The sequence below is a fragment of the Schizophyllum commune genome, assembly GCF_000143185.2.
Source record: "Schizophyllum commune H4-8 unplaced genomic scaffold SCHCOscaffold_1, whole genome shotgun sequence".
NCBI classification, from domain to species: domain Eukaryota; kingdom Fungi; phylum Basidiomycota; class Agaricomycetes; order Agaricales; family Schizophyllaceae; genus Schizophyllum; species Schizophyllum commune.
This window is the reverse complement of record NW_026089538.1, coordinates 134205-149861: the sequence shown is the minus strand read 5'-3', so window position 1 is coordinate 149861 and position 15657 is coordinate 134205. Positions and strand designations below refer to the sequence as shown.

General features: G+C 57.0%; 10 protein-coding genes across 10 annotated transcripts; 4 read left to right on the top strand and 6 right to left on the bottom strand.

Moving 5' to 3' along the window:
- The first annotated feature begins 253 nt into the window (after nucleotides 1-253).
- On the top strand, nucleotides 254-1469 carry SCHCODRAFT_02682117 (uncharacterized protein). The gene has a single exon (XM_003035462.3). The coding sequence runs from the start codon at nucleotides 263-265 to the stop codon at nucleotides 1184-1186; it is 924 nt and encodes a 307-aa protein (XP_003035508.1). The 5' UTR covers nucleotides 254-262; the 3' UTR covers nucleotides 1187-1469.
- SCHCODRAFT_01169104 (cytochrome P450) lies at nucleotides 1405-3916 on the bottom strand (the record flags this gene model as incomplete). Its single annotated transcript, XM_003036292.2, has 12 exons — nucleotides 1405-1601; nucleotides 1663-1697; nucleotides 1758-1862; nucleotides 1918-2084; nucleotides 2144-2336; nucleotides 2391-2457; nucleotides 2519-2743; nucleotides 3006-3090; nucleotides 3143-3240; nucleotides 3304-3568; nucleotides 3625-3662; nucleotides 3721-3916. The coding sequence occupies 12 exons, from the start codon at nucleotides 3914-3916 to the stop codon at nucleotides 1405-1407; spliced, it is 1671 nt and encodes a 556-aa protein (XP_003036338.1).
- Nucleotides 3917-4904: 988 nt separating this feature from the next.
- Nucleotides 4905-8127, top strand: SCHCODRAFT_02559216 (acyltransferase ChoActase/COT/CPT; the record flags this gene model as incomplete). Its single annotated transcript, XM_050343746.1, has 11 exons — nucleotides 4905-5478; nucleotides 5531-5678; nucleotides 5730-5913; nucleotides 5963-6029; nucleotides 6089-6361; nucleotides 6423-6598; nucleotides 6671-6875; nucleotides 6935-7080; nucleotides 7136-7345; nucleotides 7397-7949; nucleotides 8012-8127. The coding sequence occupies exons 1-11, from the start codon at nucleotides 5214-5216 to the stop codon at nucleotides 8125-8127; spliced, it is 2343 nt and encodes a 780-aa protein (XP_050202597.1). The 5' UTR covers nucleotides 4905-5213.
- Nucleotides 8128-8383: 256 nt separating this feature from the next.
- SCHCODRAFT_02660726 (uncharacterized protein) lies at nucleotides 8384-9091 on the bottom strand (the record flags this gene model as incomplete). The annotated part of the gene is made up of 2 exons (XM_003036293.2): nucleotides 8384-8678; nucleotides 8745-9091. The coding sequence occupies 2 exons, from the start codon at nucleotides 9089-9091 to the stop codon at nucleotides 8384-8386; spliced, it is 642 nt and encodes a 213-aa protein (XP_003036339.1).
- Nucleotides 9092-9409: 318 nt separating this feature from the next.
- SCHCODRAFT_02604043 (uncharacterized protein) lies at nucleotides 9410-10509 on the bottom strand. The gene is made up of 3 exons (XM_003036294.2): nucleotides 9918-10509; nucleotides 9793-9868; nucleotides 9410-9734 (listed from the first exon to the last, which is right to left on the bottom strand). The coding sequence occupies exons 1-3, from the start codon at nucleotides 10256-10258 to the stop codon at nucleotides 9570-9572; spliced, it is 582 nt and encodes a 193-aa protein (XP_003036340.1). The 5' UTR covers nucleotides 10259-10509; the 3' UTR covers nucleotides 9410-9569.
- A 295-nt stretch (nucleotides 10510-10804) lies between these two features.
- SCHCODRAFT_02485388 (uncharacterized protein) lies at nucleotides 10805-12028 on the bottom strand (the record flags this gene model as incomplete). The annotated part of the gene is made up of 1 exon (XM_003036295.1): nucleotides 10805-12028. The coding sequence occupies one exon, from the start codon at nucleotides 12026-12028 to the stop codon at nucleotides 10805-10807; it is 1224 nt and encodes a 407-aa protein (XP_003036341.1).
- A 102-nt stretch (nucleotides 12029-12130) lies between these two features.
- Nucleotides 12131-12540, top strand: SCHCODRAFT_02001088 (uncharacterized protein). The gene has a single exon (XM_050341502.1). It carries the CDS (start codon nucleotides 12233-12235, stop codon nucleotides 12500-12502), a length of 270 nt encoding a protein of 89 aa, XP_050202596.1. The 5' UTR covers nucleotides 12131-12232; the 3' UTR covers nucleotides 12503-12540.
- Nucleotides 12541-13016: 476 nt separating this feature from the next.
- SCHCODRAFT_02484854 (uncharacterized protein) lies at nucleotides 13017-13763 on the top strand (the record flags this gene model as incomplete). The annotated part of the gene is made up of 2 exons (XM_003035464.2): nucleotides 13017-13180; nucleotides 13235-13763. The coding sequence occupies 2 exons, from the start codon at nucleotides 13017-13019 to the stop codon at nucleotides 13761-13763; spliced, it is 693 nt and encodes a 230-aa protein (XP_003035510.2).
- Nucleotides 13764-13890: 127 nt separating this feature from the next.
- SCHCODRAFT_02604037 (uncharacterized protein) lies at nucleotides 13891-14132 on the bottom strand (the record flags this gene model as incomplete). Its single annotated transcript, XM_050344083.1, has 1 exon — nucleotides 13891-14132. A coding segment is annotated over exon 1 (234 nt), but the record flags the coding sequence as incomplete, so codon positions are not given.
- SCHCODRAFT_02604035 (alpha/beta-hydrolase) lies at nucleotides 14107-15350 on the bottom strand. The gene is made up of 5 exons (XM_050344082.1): nucleotides 15084-15350; nucleotides 14959-15030; nucleotides 14838-14907; nucleotides 14599-14782; nucleotides 14107-14420 (listed from the first exon to the last, which is right to left on the bottom strand). Exons 1-5 carry the CDS (start codon nucleotides 15256-15258, stop codon nucleotides 14184-14186), a joined length of 738 nt encoding a protein of 245 aa, XP_050202594.1. The 5' UTR covers nucleotides 15259-15350; the 3' UTR covers nucleotides 14107-14183.
- Nucleotides 15351-15657: the final 307 nt, after the last annotated feature.

Genomic DNA, 15657 nt, shown 5'->3' with positions numbered 1-15657 from the left:
TGGTATAAGTCTATCGGCGCTCGTCATTCGAGCGGGCTTTCGTCCCCCCATATCTTCCTGGACATTGCAATCACCTGACCCCTCGCGACAAAGACCGACGGGTCACACTCTGAGTGACTCTTGCATGGGTATGTCCACCCTCACAGCCACCGCCTCCTGCTTAACAACGGCCTCCATTCTTCGCTCGCCCTTACTGCCCATCGACCTTGCCACACGTTTTTCCTCGCCACTCTCACATAATCGACGTCTTCATCGCCTCAGAATGAGACTCCCCTCATTCACTAAACACAGTTCGAAGGGCACTAGCTCGAAGGATAGTGTTGCCACTGGCGATACGCTGCCTGGCACTGGCACCGACGATCACGCTACCGCCACGAAACCCACGACCAAGCTAGCCAACGAATCCAGCAGCCCCTTCACCATCACCTGCATCCGATGCGGCACCGTGCTCTCCGTCTATATCACGACAAAGAGAATTGAGGAAATTCAGCAGGCTGGGAACTCAGAGCTCAACAAGCACCAGCGCAGGTGCGAGGGCCCGCGTCGCTCGCCATCTCAGACCGGACGTTCAGCAGCTGCTCCCACCTCGTCGAAGGACGCGCCTACTGCGAGTCTGTGGAACAAGCCTCGTGCATCCTCGGAGAACGCGACCGCCACGTTCGACGCCAATGGAGCATTCTTGAAGCGCGTCACTGCCGCTGGCGACTCTCGATCTTCCTCCTCGATGCCGCCAACCGCGGTACCATCGAACATGGCCCGTGCATCGAAAAGAGACAAGACCACGACGGACCACGCAGGTGCAAGGGCCGCAAAGCGTCCCACTACCGCTGACCGTTCCCGACCCTCTTTTGTGGCCCCATCGACCTCTTCTGGGCCTTCTCGCTCTACTGGGCCATCTCACTCTGCCAGGTCCTTCGGTACTGCTCGACCCGCCAAACCAGCGCGAGCACCCTCCTATACCGACTTCTACCAGCGCGAGATCGAAGCCACCAAGCGAGCTCGCGAGGAAGAGGAAGCAAGGGCCGCGGCGGCACTTGCCGTGCACAGGGGTCGCAAGCGCGGCCCGGAAGTCCCAATAGAGAAAGACGCAGGCGCAATGGACGAGGTAATGGCGTCTATCTACAATGGAAAGGCGAAGGCGGAGGATGAGGCGGAGCGCAACGTGAAGAAGCAGAGAACGGCTTGAGAGACCTCAGGGACCGAAAGCGGGAAGGCCGATGTATCTGGGTGTCCTGGTATGCTTGTGAGTACCATCCAGACACTTGGTCGTTCATCAACTTGAGAGCGAAGAGAAGATTTGTTCAACGATAAACGTCGGTTCTGACATTCAACAATGTATCTACTACTTACGAGCCTGCTGTATATGGGAAGTGTGCAGCCTTCAGAGAATAATCCTCTTAACTCCTACTCCTCTGAAGCGGGCTTCACATGCAACAGAAGCTGCACCCCCCTTTCCAGCTCGTCCTCGAGCATGGGTATCATGACGGTGCCCGCGGCGCCACGATAGATCCGTGCAGCGACGTCCGGCGAGATGCTAAACTCGAACCTGCCGACGAGCTCGACGAGGAAGGCTGACAGCTCGAGCACGGCGAAGCGCCAGCCTACGTATCCAGCGGATGGTCAGTATAAGCGTTCGATGACTAGTCGGTGTCGGGCACTTACCCGGGCATGCGCGATGGCCGCCGCCGAAGGTCAACCTGTGAGGTCAGCTCGATGTAAGCATGAGATATAAACGTTTGGGCCAGGTGTGCACGCACAGATTGCTGTATATGCCGCCGCCCGCCTTCTGGTTGACGTACCCCTCCTTGAGCCATCGCTCGGGATTGAAGCGATCCGCATCTGGGCCGTATAGATCCTTGTTTCTGTGACAAAGGTCAATGAAGAAGTTCCTTTTGGTCACGGATACACGGCTCTCACCTCTGATACGCCGCGATAGACACCAAAATATACTGCCCCTTGCGCACGGCGACTTCGTAGATCGGTCTTCCCTTGCGATCAAGTAGAGGGTCTGACAAAGGGATCACATCGTCCTGCGTCGCGGTGCGCGCCGTGTCGATCACGGAGTTATGGAATCGGAGGACTTCCTGTTGGTGAGCGCCTCAGCTCGACACAACCCCCGTCCGCGCCTGATGAATCGACTTACCTGAACCACCGCGTTCAAAAAGGGCATCGCACGAATGTCCTCCGCTTCCAGACGAGGCTTACTACCGTTCTCACCGCGCACTCTTCTGATCTCGGCGCGCAGGCGGTCCTGAATGGGGGGTGCCTGCGCGAGCTCGAGCAGGGCCCACGAGAGTGAAGTGGCGGTGGTCTCGTGGCCGGCGAGCAAGATCGTTCTTCGCGGACCGGTGAGCTCGCGCCATCGTTCATTCCGCCAGTGCGATGCTCACAGTAACTGTGCATAGACCTCATCTTCCGTCAGGCGTGCCTTCGGGTCGGCGGCTGCGTTGGCGGCGACTGACAAAGGGCCATCAGTCATAAATGTGATTAATCCTGCCGCACAGAAGAATCGGGTTACCCAACCGGCTCAGGACGTTCCTCTGTACACCCTCGCCGGCGCTCACCGCCGGCCGCTGGCGCTGCACTAGCTCCCTCGCCACCCCCTCGGCGACTTCACGGCACCGCTTCATGTAAGCGCGCCGCTTGTTCGGCACGTGGTCGTTCCACCAGCGCTTGAGCGGGCGTGGGATGAGCGCAAGGGCTTCGACTGCGAGGACTTCGAGATCGGTGGGGGCAAAGCGGGCTTTGGCTCTGTGTCATGATTAGGTCAGAGGTGGAGGGTGCGATAGGGAGGAGAGACGCGCATTAAGTTGGTATAGACGCTGACGAGCTTGTTGTGCGTGGGGTCATCCAGGGCGTCGAACTGATAGTCGAAGGCGGCTATATGGATCCGATAAATGTAGGCGAAAAAGAGAAATAATATATCCAACCTTCACCGAGAGCATCTATCCCATGTAGGAACACTGCGTTCAGACGCTATTCGACGTTAGTAGTAAGACACTCACCCAGAGTCGCCCAAGATACCCAGGACGGGATATTGACCACCATCCCACCGTCGTTTGGCATCATATCAATCCATTTTTCGGCCATCTTCAAGAGAGTATATGACTGCTGATGGTCGGACGCCGACAAACGGACGCACCTGGGCCGCCTTCGACGCGAATGAGGGCACATAGCTGTGCGCTTCGATGCTGCCGAAACTGGGCATCAGGATCTTGCGCTGCCGCCTGTGGTCGTCTCCTGTGAGTAGATTTCGTTAGCAATGGTCCCATGTTCATGTTGAATGGAGTTCGAGCAGGGAACTGGACTCGCCTTCGACCACCAGGACACCCTTTCCCAACAGCGTCCGCGTGGGCTCTTTCCTATCCTCTGAGCGTATATAGGTGTACCCAGAGGCCTGCATGATGTGGTGCAGCGCTTTGGGATCGGTGATGAGGAGGCGTCGTTCCTGTTTTGCCGCGTAAAGATAGGTGGAAGGGACTCGATTGGAGGTGGGTGTAGGACGTACACCGAATGCTCCATCGAACTTCACGATGTTGCCATATCGGTTGACCAGGTCAAGATCGCCCTATTTTCCAGTCAGAAAGGATGTCAGTAGTGTATGTAAGAGGTTTGAGCGGGCACCTGGGCGGCCGGTGAGCGAAGGCGCAGAGGGAGGTGACCTGGACATCACGGTGGTCAGTCGGACGAAAAAGGGAGGATGAGGAGGAACACATTCACCGAGCAAAGGATGGGAGTCTTGAGGCCCAGGAACGTTTGCGAGATACCGACGTCGGACAACCAGTTTCCAAAGAACGAGAGCGACGATGCAAAACGCTAAGGCAAGCCGGACAAAGTGTGACGAGTTGGATAGGCCCTCCATCGCAGGCTGCACGGCTGCTGGCAGGGCAAATTGCACAGATAAGATAGCTTTCATATCAGCGGTCAGTTATGTGACGCTGCGTATATGAGGGGAGTCGCTCTGGCTAGATGCGGTTAGCTCGAGAACAGCAGCGGCCGGTCGATGCATGGACGGCGGCAGAGGTGACGCATCGTGGCGTATAGTCTTCGTGCACGACAGAAACACTGATAGAGCGCATAGCACAGGAGGAAGGCCGTCGCGTCCTTCTATTCCCAGAAATCAAGGGATGTGAATCGTGAGACGTGGGGTTAGCTGGTGGAAAACATGGCTTGAACAAGTCAAGGAGACCGGCAAATGCCACAACGGACACGTGGCAAGAACGGCAAGGCGGAAATTGCCGATCGCTGCATGTCTACCGTCTACCATCTTGCTGCTGGCAATATGGACGAAGAACGACTGAGGGTCAATTTGCCGATATACATACCTTCTTGCGAGCCGAGCGTCAGGCGTGCACGGCGTTTGCTATTCTGCAGTCCCTGAATGCGAGTCGGTCGTCGTCGAAGCTAGCTCTCCCTCTGACCTGTAGCTGACGACGGTCACCAGAAAGACTTGCTAACATTTGCTAGTTTGATTGATATTTGAACCTCGCGCCGGCAAGTCTCATAATTGGGCGGTGGCAAAATATTCATTTTACCTGCGCGGAGAATGTACAGCAGCAACGAGACCAATCCTGCCGACGCCCCTCGCTCTTCCCCCGAGCCGCGTCCTCGCAAGGGCAATTCCATGGCGTACTAGAGAATGTGCATTTCATCCAAGCAAACACGTTACACGGCCTTCTGCGACAAGGAAATTGAAGGCGAAGCTACCGGAACCACCTGTACTTCTGTATCCTTCTCCGCTTGCTCTTCCTCATGACGCACTCCTCTCATTCACTTTAGGGCCTTATCATAGGCATTGGAAGACCGCAATAGAGTCGGAGGCTGTATGGTGCCTTCTCGTTGGCCAATAGACTGGCAGCAAAGCTCCGAAATTGCCACTCCATTGGTCGCTGAGGCGAAGAGGGAAGGACGGCTCCCCTCTCCCCGCTCTCCTGCGCAGTTATCGCCGCGCTAACGCCCAGCCGACATCGGCTGCTCTACTGACCAACTGCAGACGGTGGCGTACGCTCGGCAGGCATCCACTGGGCGGCTGCCCGCGCCGGCACTCCACGCGCGGCACGTTCCGCCGCGTCGGTGAATGGTCACGATTTGATTGGGTTATCAGCACGATTTCGTCATCACGGGGCCCCGCACTTTCCCCGCACCCGCCGCTTCGACGCTTAAGAAGCACTGTAGCCTCTTGTCCGCGGCCGTCACTGTCGCTGCTCATCACGATGGCGCCCTCCCCAGTCGCAGTCTCGACGTTGCCGCCGCCAGCACCGAGATCGCCCACCGGCATCGCCAAGAGCCCGCCCAAGGGCCCTCCACCGAAGGCACCATATCCGGCGGAATCGAGGACGTTCGCAGCGCAGAGCAAGCTGCCAAAGCTACCAATTCCACCTCTTGAGGAGACTTGCCAACGATACCTGCGCGCACTCGAACCGCTGCAAGACGAGGAAGAGCATGAAGCGACGAAGGCTGCGGTAGCCGAGTTTCTGAGTGCGTATATGCGCGCCGATCAGCGATCAGTGGTAGCTGACGCGTGCGATAGAGCAGGGGGGCGACGGCGAGAAGCTGCAGCAGAAGCTCCTCGAGTGGGACAAGACGCATGACTCGTATATCGAGGACTTTTGGTACGAGAGCTACCTCAGCCACTCCGAGTCAGTGGTCTTGTCCCTGAACCCATTCTTCGTATTTGAGTGCGTGCAGTACCCTCCCCCATCGCGCGCATTGCTGATCGGTTGACGCAGGAACGACCCCAACCCCACGCGAGGCGCTCAACTCCCCCGCGCCGCCTCCCTCATCATCGCCTCCCTCGGCTTCATCCACGACCTCCGCGAAGGCATTCTCGAGCCCGATACCATCCGCGGCAAGATACCCCTCGATATGGACCAGTATACCCGACTGTTCGGCACCGCGCGCATCCCTACCGAGGTACGTCTTGTGTCAGCTGTGCACAAAGCGGCGCTGACATCCTCTTCAGCGCGGCTGCAAGATGCAAGTCAACTCTGAATCGCGACACATCGTTGTCGTACGGCGAGGCCAGTTCTGTGCGTCACCTACTTCCCCTTCGCCTTAACACCCATCACTGACTATTCTCAATGAACAGACTGGTTCCCCGTGCTCGACATGGATAACAAGCCACTCCTGACCGAGCGCGAAGTGATCCGCAACCTACAAGCCATCGTCAACGACGCCGATGAGACGAAGCCGGCGGAGGCAGCACATCAGGCTATCGGCGTGCTCACGACGGAGAATAGGAAGACGTGGTCTAAGCTGCGAACAGTTCTGAAGACTACGACGACCAATAACAGGAGTTCGTTGCAGTTGGTCGACGGCGCGTTGTTCATCGTCTGCTTGGATGATTGGGCGGAAGAGGAAGGTACGTTGCCCCTGTATAGTCGTGCATGGGAGATGATGTGTGCTGATATGCGCTCTCGCAGAGTTCGCGAAGCTTTACCCGTCGCACAGCTGCTCGCCCCAGGAGAAGAACCGGAAGGATGGTTCGAGCCTGGAGTCGAGGAAGCTAGCTGAAATCTGCGCGAACTTCCTGTGCGGGACGTACGAACTTGATGGCGGGGTGCAGGTCGGTACCTGCTTAAATCGGTGGTACGACAAGGTGAGCTCTCGTTCGCAGTCTCCTTCCCCTTCGTGCCGTCCGTTTGTGGAACACGACTTACATCCTCCACAGCTTCAAATCATCGTCACCGGTAGCGGCTCCGCAGGCATCAACTTTGAGCACAGTGGCGTCGACGGGCATACTGTGCTTCGCTTCGCGGCCGATATCTACACGCAGGGCCTCATGCTGCTGGCAAAGAGCATCAACCCGAGCGCGCCGACGCTGTTTAAGGCGGAGCTGAGCCCTTTGGCCAAGGGCGCGAAGGGGAGGAGGATGTGTGAGTGCTTTCACTGCGATATATAAGGAGCATTTAAGACTGACGGTGCCTACTGACAGCTGCTACTTCACCATCGCGGAACCAGCACGTCGATCTTGACACGACGCCAAAGAAGCTATTGTGGGATTTGACGCCCGAGCTGAGGGTCGGGATTCGGTTTGCGGAGACGAGGTTAAGCGACTTGATTTGTCAGAACGATTGTCAGGTATGCGCGCTGTCATTGTATATGATGATCAGAGTGTTGATCCCCGTTCTCTCAGGCTCTCGAGTTCTCCGGCTATGGCAAGAACTTCATCACCTCGCACGGCTTCTCGCCGGACGCGTTCGTTCAGATGGCGTTCCAGGCGGCGTACTTCGGGCTCTACGGCCGGATCGAGTGCACGTATGAGCCAGCAATGACGAAGGCGTTCTTGCATGGGCGTACGGAGGCGATACGGACAGTGCAGAAGGAGAGCGTGGAGTTCACGAAGGTTGGTCTTGCTCTTGGTCGCCCGTCAGTCCGTACTTACGCCCAATTGCAGACCTACTTCTCCGAAGCCACCGCCTCCCAGAAGGTCGCCGCGCTTCGCAAGGCCTGCGAGCGGCACACCAAGATCACTAAGGACTGCTCCCAAGGCCTTGGTCAAGACCGCCACCTCTACGCCCTCTACTGCCTCCTCCGCCGCGACCCCGAAGCCGCCTCCACTATGCCGCGCATCTTCACCGACCCCGGCTGGGGCCTCCTCAACGCCTCCGTCCTCTCCACCTCCAATTGCGGGAATCCCGCGCTGCGCCTGTTCGGCTTCGGCCCCGTCGTCGCGGACGGCTACGGCATCGGGTACATCATCAAGGAGGACGGGCTGAGCGTGTGCGCGTCGTCGAAGCATCTGCAGACGAGGCGGTTCCTGCAGACGCTGGAGAACTACCTGCGCGACATGCAGAAGCTGCTCGTGCATCTGCATCGGAGCGCGAACGAGCGGCCGGCGCCGTTTGTGGACCATATGGGCGTGCTGCGGGATAGTAAGACGGGGAGGCCGATCAATGGGTGGGGCGAGGTGAAGGAGAGCGATGAGGAGGATGACGAAATGTTGATTCGTGAGTGGGACTTGTTTGGGAATGGGACGTGCAGAGGGGAGCTGACGGCCTTTCTGATTCAGCTGGGTATTCGTTCTTCGACTCGGGGGATGTGGCGTTGCTGGGGCAGAGGAAGAGGACGCCTTGGGCGGATGTTGGTGAGTATCGTGTTTGTCTCATCTGTGGGGCTGCGTGTTAACGGTTCATGCAGGCAAGGTTCTGCATATAGCAGAGTACTGAGCGACGTCCCGATGCCGAGGAGTGATTTGTATGATTTATGTATGATCTATAGGCGGCGGTCCAGCTTGCATGTACATTACAGTGCTTTGTATCCCATGTTGTACAATTAGTGTAAGATTCGCAATCAAGATACTGTGCGGAACTCGTTCGCGATTGACCGTGCTCGAAAATCGGGTATCTTCGACTGCGTATCTAGGACAGATATCATTCGGGAATTACCATCCGTTGTCCCATCGACGAATCTTATACACAAGAGTAGCGATGATCTCGTTCAGGACGGGTAGACCTTCCTCAGCGATGTGTAACTTTCCGGGTTTCTTGGATAGTCGTTTGCGTGATGTGTACTCGGCGATGACTGCCTTTGTCTCTCTGTCATAGAGCTTGCGTAGCCAGTTAGTGGTTCCCTCCGTCCTGTAATGATGGATCGTGCTAACCTTGCAATCTCCCGACATTTGGGACTCGATCTTCCATTTGTATTCCTTACCGTTGGCTGCGGTGAAGGTTTCGCCGCTAAGAGGTCGTCCGATGAGACTCGATCTCTGCTGTACAGTAGTAATGAATGCAAACGGTACGCACCTCGTCAGCATATGCACCCTTTTGGGTGTGATATCCCTGCTATTCACGACGACGCTATGGCCAGAATCGGTCGCGTACTGAGCCAGGCGCAGCGTGCCAATCAGCTCCAGATCGGCTAACACAGCGAGCTCGTCATCTGCCGCCAGCGTCTCCTCTGATAAGTCGTCTGGAGTGACGTATCTCGAGGCATCGGCGCGTCCGAGGGGGATGCCGTATAGGTAGGTCTCGAAGTGGTTGGCGCTGAGCTGGACGCGCTTCGTGGCGGTGCGAAAGCGCGGGGCGTTGGTTGCGGCGTCGGTGAAGGTGGCGTTGGAGAGGGAGAAGGTGCCGGTGACGAGGAGGTCCATGGTGGAGGGTAGGAAACAAACAGCGAGGGGACGAGAGATGCTGTTTACTTATAGCACATGGAACGCTGAGAGGCTGTGCTTCCACGGGGCTGTAGGCAAAATATAGAGCAAATTTGCAGAGAGATCTGTAAATGTGGGGTGCGAAATCGTAGCGCCAGACTGATTGTCTTAGGGAGGATGGAAGCGAAGGCGATGTGTCACTGCTGTAGCCTGTAGGCGCGCATGGCAAATGCCGACGGTCAAAGCCGAAAGTTGATCAGGTGACTTTATACCCACGGTTCGACTTGCAGTTCATGGTGCGTGCGGGTCAGACCGTCAACCGGCTGCGGCGACGTCAGGGCCCCTAGCCGTACCATTTGTAAAGCACAGATACTACAACGCCTTATCTCTTACAACACGCGTACACGACAAGTAGGATGCAACAGGGCTACCTCAAAGAGGGTAGGATGATTTGGGAGCAAGGCGATATACGCCTCTATCACCACCCATTGTTCCAACGACGTATTTTGTACACTAGAGTAGCGATGATCTCATTCAGAATAGGTAGACCATCCTCAGTGACATGAAGCTGGCCAGGCTTGCGCGACAGCCGCCTGCGCGAGATGTACTCTGCGACGACCTGCTTCGTCTCTCTGTCGTAAAACTGATGATCTCACTTAGCCCCGTCATCCGCCTCGATTTAAATCGACTATCCGACGAACCTTGCTATCTCCTCCCAGCGTCGATTCTATCTTGCACTTGTACTCCCGGCCGTTGGAAGCGACGAAGGTTTCCCCGCTGTATGACAAATGTAAGAGGGGGCGCGATGAAGTAGCAAAACACGCACGTCGTAAGCATATGCACGCGCTTGGGCGTAATATCCCGACTGTTGACGATCAGAGTATGGCCAGAGTCGGTGTAGTATGTCGCCAGATGCAGGGTGCCGATGATCTCCAGCTCGGCGAACTTCGCGGGGTCCTCTTCAGCGACGAGCGTATCTTCCGATATATCATCCGCGACGTAGCGCGATGCGTTCGGTGTACCAGTGGGAATAGCGTAGAGCGTCGTGTCCCAGTGGTTGCCCCATTGCATGCCCTTGGAGGAGGTGCGAAAGCGCGGCTCGTGCGTCGCCGCGTCGATGAAGGTAGCATTAGAGAGGCCGAAAGAGCCGCTAACGAGGAGGTCCATGGTGGTGATAGTGATGGTGGTAGCGGCAGAGTGAGGCGTATGATGAGAGAGCGCGAGACGCGTCTCACTTTATAGTGGCGTTGGAGGCTATGCGGTGCCCCAGGTACGATTCATCAATCATTATCAGCTCGAAGCTGTTGAAAGCGCGTTGTACACCTATTAGACAAAGGCTATGAGTGACCTGATGCGTTTCGCATTTCTTTCAAATGTGGCGCGTGAGCCGGTGGAGAAGGACACATTAATGAGCGTTGATAGTACAAGGGTAGGATTCCAGGCTGAGGAAGAGGGGCCGCAGGCATCGGATGATGAAAGGTCAGGTGATATTTTACCCACGGTTCGACTTTTGGGCGCGACCCCATGGCAGCTTTTCCGCTTAGCTCGGCCACGTTGAATTCACCATCAGAAGGTGGAATACATTGAGATACAGTAGAACGCGACAGACGTAACAAGGCAGACGCTTGTCGAAGCAAAGACCAACTCGGAGTACAATTACAACTTACAGCCAAGACTCACTGCAGTCACTGCCATTCATCCTACATACCAGCCTCACACCGCCCTTACCCACCACCCACTCCACCCCTCGCGCCCGCCCATCTTCTCCCCCCGCTCAATCTCCCACCGACGATCGCCTAGAGTACGCAGGACCGCAGCCACCAGCACCCCAGCGGCCATCGGCGCCCAGGTGCGCGCCACACACGCGTTCCGCCCGTGCCCAAAGGCCAGCATGGTCGCCGCCTGTTCTGCGGTGCGACGCGATGGGCTGTGCCGTATAGGGTCCCAGACTTCGGGCGCGTCCCAGACCGCGGAGCGCTGGATACCCTCGATGTCGGCGGCCTCGGTGCGGGCGGTGTGCGTGGGGAGGTGAAGGGTGGATATGATGAAGGTGGGAAGGAGTTTGCTGAGGAGAGCGGGGCGGTCGGCGACGCGGTAGATGTGACGCGTGGGTGGGTACAAGCGCAAAGCTTCGTCGATGAGGTCGGCAACGGCGGGGGTGTTGCTGTCGCTACGATGGGTGTACCGAGCGGGTGTAGTTTCCTCGTGGAAAGCAAGGAGGGTGTCACGAGCACTAGCGTTGTCGACGACATGCGCAATAGCGACAGCCACAACCCGCCACATGGTCTCCCAGGTCGGTATGACCCAGTCGAGTGGGTTCGGGAACGCCTCCGCGTCCGGCACGAGCTCGCGCAGTGCAACGTTCAGCTCGTCTAAACGCTTCTCATCGCGCATCCGCTCGTGCTTCGAGCGCACCCACAGTTCCGTGATGAGGGCCGCGACGCGCTGAATGAGCACCGACTCCTCCGCCGAGCCGGATAAGGTGCCGATGTCGAGCAGACCAGCGAGCACGCAGCGGAGCGTCACTTCTTGGATGAATTCCCCGTACGCGGCGAGGTTGCCGGTGTTCCGCAGCGCAGCCTGCGTCGCGACATCCGCGGTGGCGCGGAGGGCTTCCCAGTCCCTGGCGCGGCTGAGGAAGCGCCCCGCGGTGCGCACGAAGTCGTCGTGGGTGGCGGCGTCGGGTCGGACGAAAGTATTCGATAGGGAGAAGGCGCGTTCCAGACGAGCGTTGGGGAGCGCACGCGCACGGAGGCGGTCTGCAGCAGTCGAATGAGGAGGATCGAGGATACGGTGAGCATCGCGTAGCAACAAGCTGGATTGCTGGACATGACGGGGGACGATAACGAGAAGAGCGTAGAGGAACGCAGGGAACGCCAAAGCATAGAGCAGCGTGTTCGTAGTTAGAAATGCCATTTCGCAGATGTGAACTGGCATGGCTTATTGAGGACAGTCGCAGGCGGCTTATATACGTCCTGAAGACCTCGTCAAGCGCGCGCCTATCCTCCTTGGCGGCACCGGGGCCGCTCATGCGGAAGCAGCACAGAGCACCACATTACGGGGTAGAGGCAGACGGCCCCACCGCGACCATCCAGTGTCGACATCCCATTCAGCGAAGACCAGCGGAAGTAGAGCGAGCTGATGTTTGCCTGGTGGCGGTGCGGAAGCGTCGTACGGGGAAAGCCATGTCGTGCGCGAATCGTCCCTTTAGCTCTGATCGGCGAGCCCGGAGGCGAGGGAGGTTTTATTTGCGCATACATTCCGGGGTCGACTGCATACATAGGGACGTCCGTGTGGGGCTGGAAGATCCGGAAACGCGCTTGTTTCACCCGTACTTGGGTGCCAGAACCTCTGCGCTTCCTAAAGGCCAGTGTTGTGTGGGTCCACAGGAAGAGCTTGTCGCGCGCATGACGACCCCCTCAAGGTACTTCCAGGCTTCTAGTAACGCATACTTGCGAACCTTCAGGCGCAAGGTAAAGGAGACACCGTCATCGATACCAGTAGACGCCGGGACGTTGACGGCGTGAGAACAAGCCACCATCCGATGTTGCCTGCAGGTGGCGTCTAGGGTGAGCCCTGGTGGCTGTGCAGCGTCGTCCGAAGGGATCTGCGCAGGTAGAGCGCGGCGACGTCCGAGATAGACAGGACGTGAGAGGAAAGCTCGTAAGATGAACTCCGCGCCTGGCTAATGACTTGGATGAGTTACTGATGTTTACAGAGCCATTGTCAGGTTGCTGCATAGCCAGCGCAAGTTGACTCGGCTCAGTGAAAGTCATCTCTTGATAGTCGGAGGTAGGGGGCGCGTTCGGCTAGTGCCGTACGAGGAGAGGTACCGGAGAGATGGACGTTGCGGACAAGTTGAAGTGGCTAAGCGCCGAGGAAGACTTGGTGACGTCACGCCCCTTTTCACTTGACCTGAACCACCATGGCCGCTGTAGAATCGGCAACGCCACCAATGAGCTCGCCTACCACAGCTGATTCGAAGGTCGCAACTACTTCTTTGCGGCCACTGAGTACCAGGCAAGAGCGGCGCCTGATGGCTTATCTGGACGAGCGCTTACTGAACCTCATGCGAAATTATAAGAAGCGGTACGTATGCTCAGCTCGTATCTGACCGTAGCAAATAACTCATTCATGATACAGCGCAGAGGACTCAACGAGCATCCCTACCCTCCAAGCGTATCTTCGCGAGTCTCGCCAAATATTGTCTCTAATCCTCCAAATTCCACCCGTTCAACCTTCTGCTTCCCTCCGCACTGCCTACCTCTTGCACCTCACCAACGACGCGCTCTCTGCCGTCCCAGGATACCCTGCTACTCTCGAATCTCTACCCGACCTTCTCACTTGGCTCGACGAACTCGACCGCGCGTGGCAGGTCGTGCTTGCTGGTCAAATATGGCAACCACAGGAGCGCATTGGTGTCGACCCGCCAGAGGGTAGCGCTGTGCAGACGCGCAACCTCATCACGCAGACTGACCGCACGCGGCTGAAGAGCATGCTCATCAGCGGCTCAGCGGTTATCGAGGATTGGGTGGGCGAAATTGTGGCGCAGGACGATGTCGATGCGGAGGACATCGAAAGCATGCTGCAAAGACTGGGCATAGCGGAAGGATCCGTTAGGATATTTCCTGGTACACTGGACGAGCTCGAGAGGATGAGTGGGCTTGGTTGAACTCCCCCTTTGTGTAAATGGATTGTATTATATTGCGCATGGCTTCCTGGTTTCGTGGACGTGCCTCTTCGAGAAAGCCCTTCGATATCGTCGAACAAACCATCAACTGAGATCACAAAAGAACACAAAAAGTTTGCAGCAGGCCCGAGCCTCAGCGCGTCTGACGACACGTCCTGGTCTCCGAAGACTAATTCGGCGGGCCCTGCAGGTTGCAGAATTGCTTCCCTGGCCTGACAAGGGCAGATTATTCCAAGTTCGAACCAGCGCTTGCGCGCCGGGAAACTGTGGACACCAAATTTTCTGGAGGGGACGGTCTTGAAACAGCGCGCTCGAGACTTTGACCGGTGATTAACCCGCCGCATTCCCGTTAGGCCATTACAGCATGCGATACAGGCGTACGAATCCGCCTGTGGTCATAGGTCAGGCAGTAAACTCATACAAGTCTATTTCTCTGCAGCACAATCCACGCTCGTCCCCTCGTGCGTCTTCAAACAAATCGAACAGCTCACTCACATTCGCATCCACCAAATCCGCCCACGCCCCATTCCCCACCCGCGGCTTCCCAAACGTGATCGTATTCATGCGGATGAAGGGGACGTTCAACCGGAGGTACACCGCGTCTATCTCGGCGAGCGCGCCGCCGAGGCCGTGGCCGACCTGCGAGAGTGATAGGAGAAGAATATATGTGAGAGAGATAAGGAGGGGAATCATGGGCCAGGATGGAGCGCATAGCGTACGACGAAGACTGCGTTGATACGTTGAAGGGGAATTTACCAGACACACGACGAAAGAAGAGGTCGGAGGAACGGACAACCAACTGCAGTCTGTTACGTACCGTCGTCAGCACCGCCGCGCCCGTTCCCGAGATAGTGTCGTGAACCGCTGCGAGTACAGCTTCTGCCGTTTTCGCATGCGCGTCTGAGAAGCCTTCCTGCACCTGCACATCGTCGTCTACGCCCAGGAAAAGGGAGACGTTCACGGGCGCTTGAGCCGCCTCGGCACTCTGAAGGGTACTGAACCTGACGTCGTACGAGTGTTGAGTCAAGACACCAGACTCAGATAGAGAAGACTTACAATTCCTCTGCCTCGATCCCACCATGCGCGACGATTATAGTGGACAAGGAGGGCGAGTATCCAACAAAATCTGCCATAGGGTTAGAATACCCATTTGTGATGCGCAGAGGTCCTGGCTCACAGTAAGGAGAGTTCGCTGTGCCATCCCCGCCAGACCCATATAGCTCAAAGTCATCGTTTGCTGCGCAGGCATCTGAGGGTTACTTGTCAGCCCCCTCCACTTGCAGCCGGTGGGAGCTAACTCACCTCCATAGTCCCAAGTCGTTGAGTTACCTACGCAGTACGCGGCTCGCGCTAGTTGGGCGTACGGCATGTAGCTTTCGATAGCGTCCAGAGAGAGCGGGGTTGCATCGCGTCCAGATAAATCAACGATAACCAGGTTCGAGGCGAGCAGAGCACCGAAGGCAGTAAAAGTGAGCATGACGGTCAGAGGAGGGTCCCAAAATTCGACCTCATCGCTACGGTCGAAGGTATACAGCGCTGGCTGAATTGCTTCCAGTCCTTCTTAGAGATCACGAGCGCTCTTTGGGCAACCGGATTACCGCCGGAGATGCACTTCTTGAATTAGTCGTAGGGCATATCGTTGTGTCAGTTGTTGTGGGACAAGCTTGGGACCAGCAGCATTGTATTTCGTAGGCTGTAAACCTCCTGGAGGTCGATGCGAGGGTCAAGGTTGGAAAGCGTGACTTGAGCATATGCATTGTCACGACACGTGATCAAGTTCCACCGTCACATCGCTTCCCACCCGTTCTTCTGCCAACATCTTCCAGACGCCTTTCACCTGCTTCCCATTGTCAAATATCCCAGCATTCAATACAAC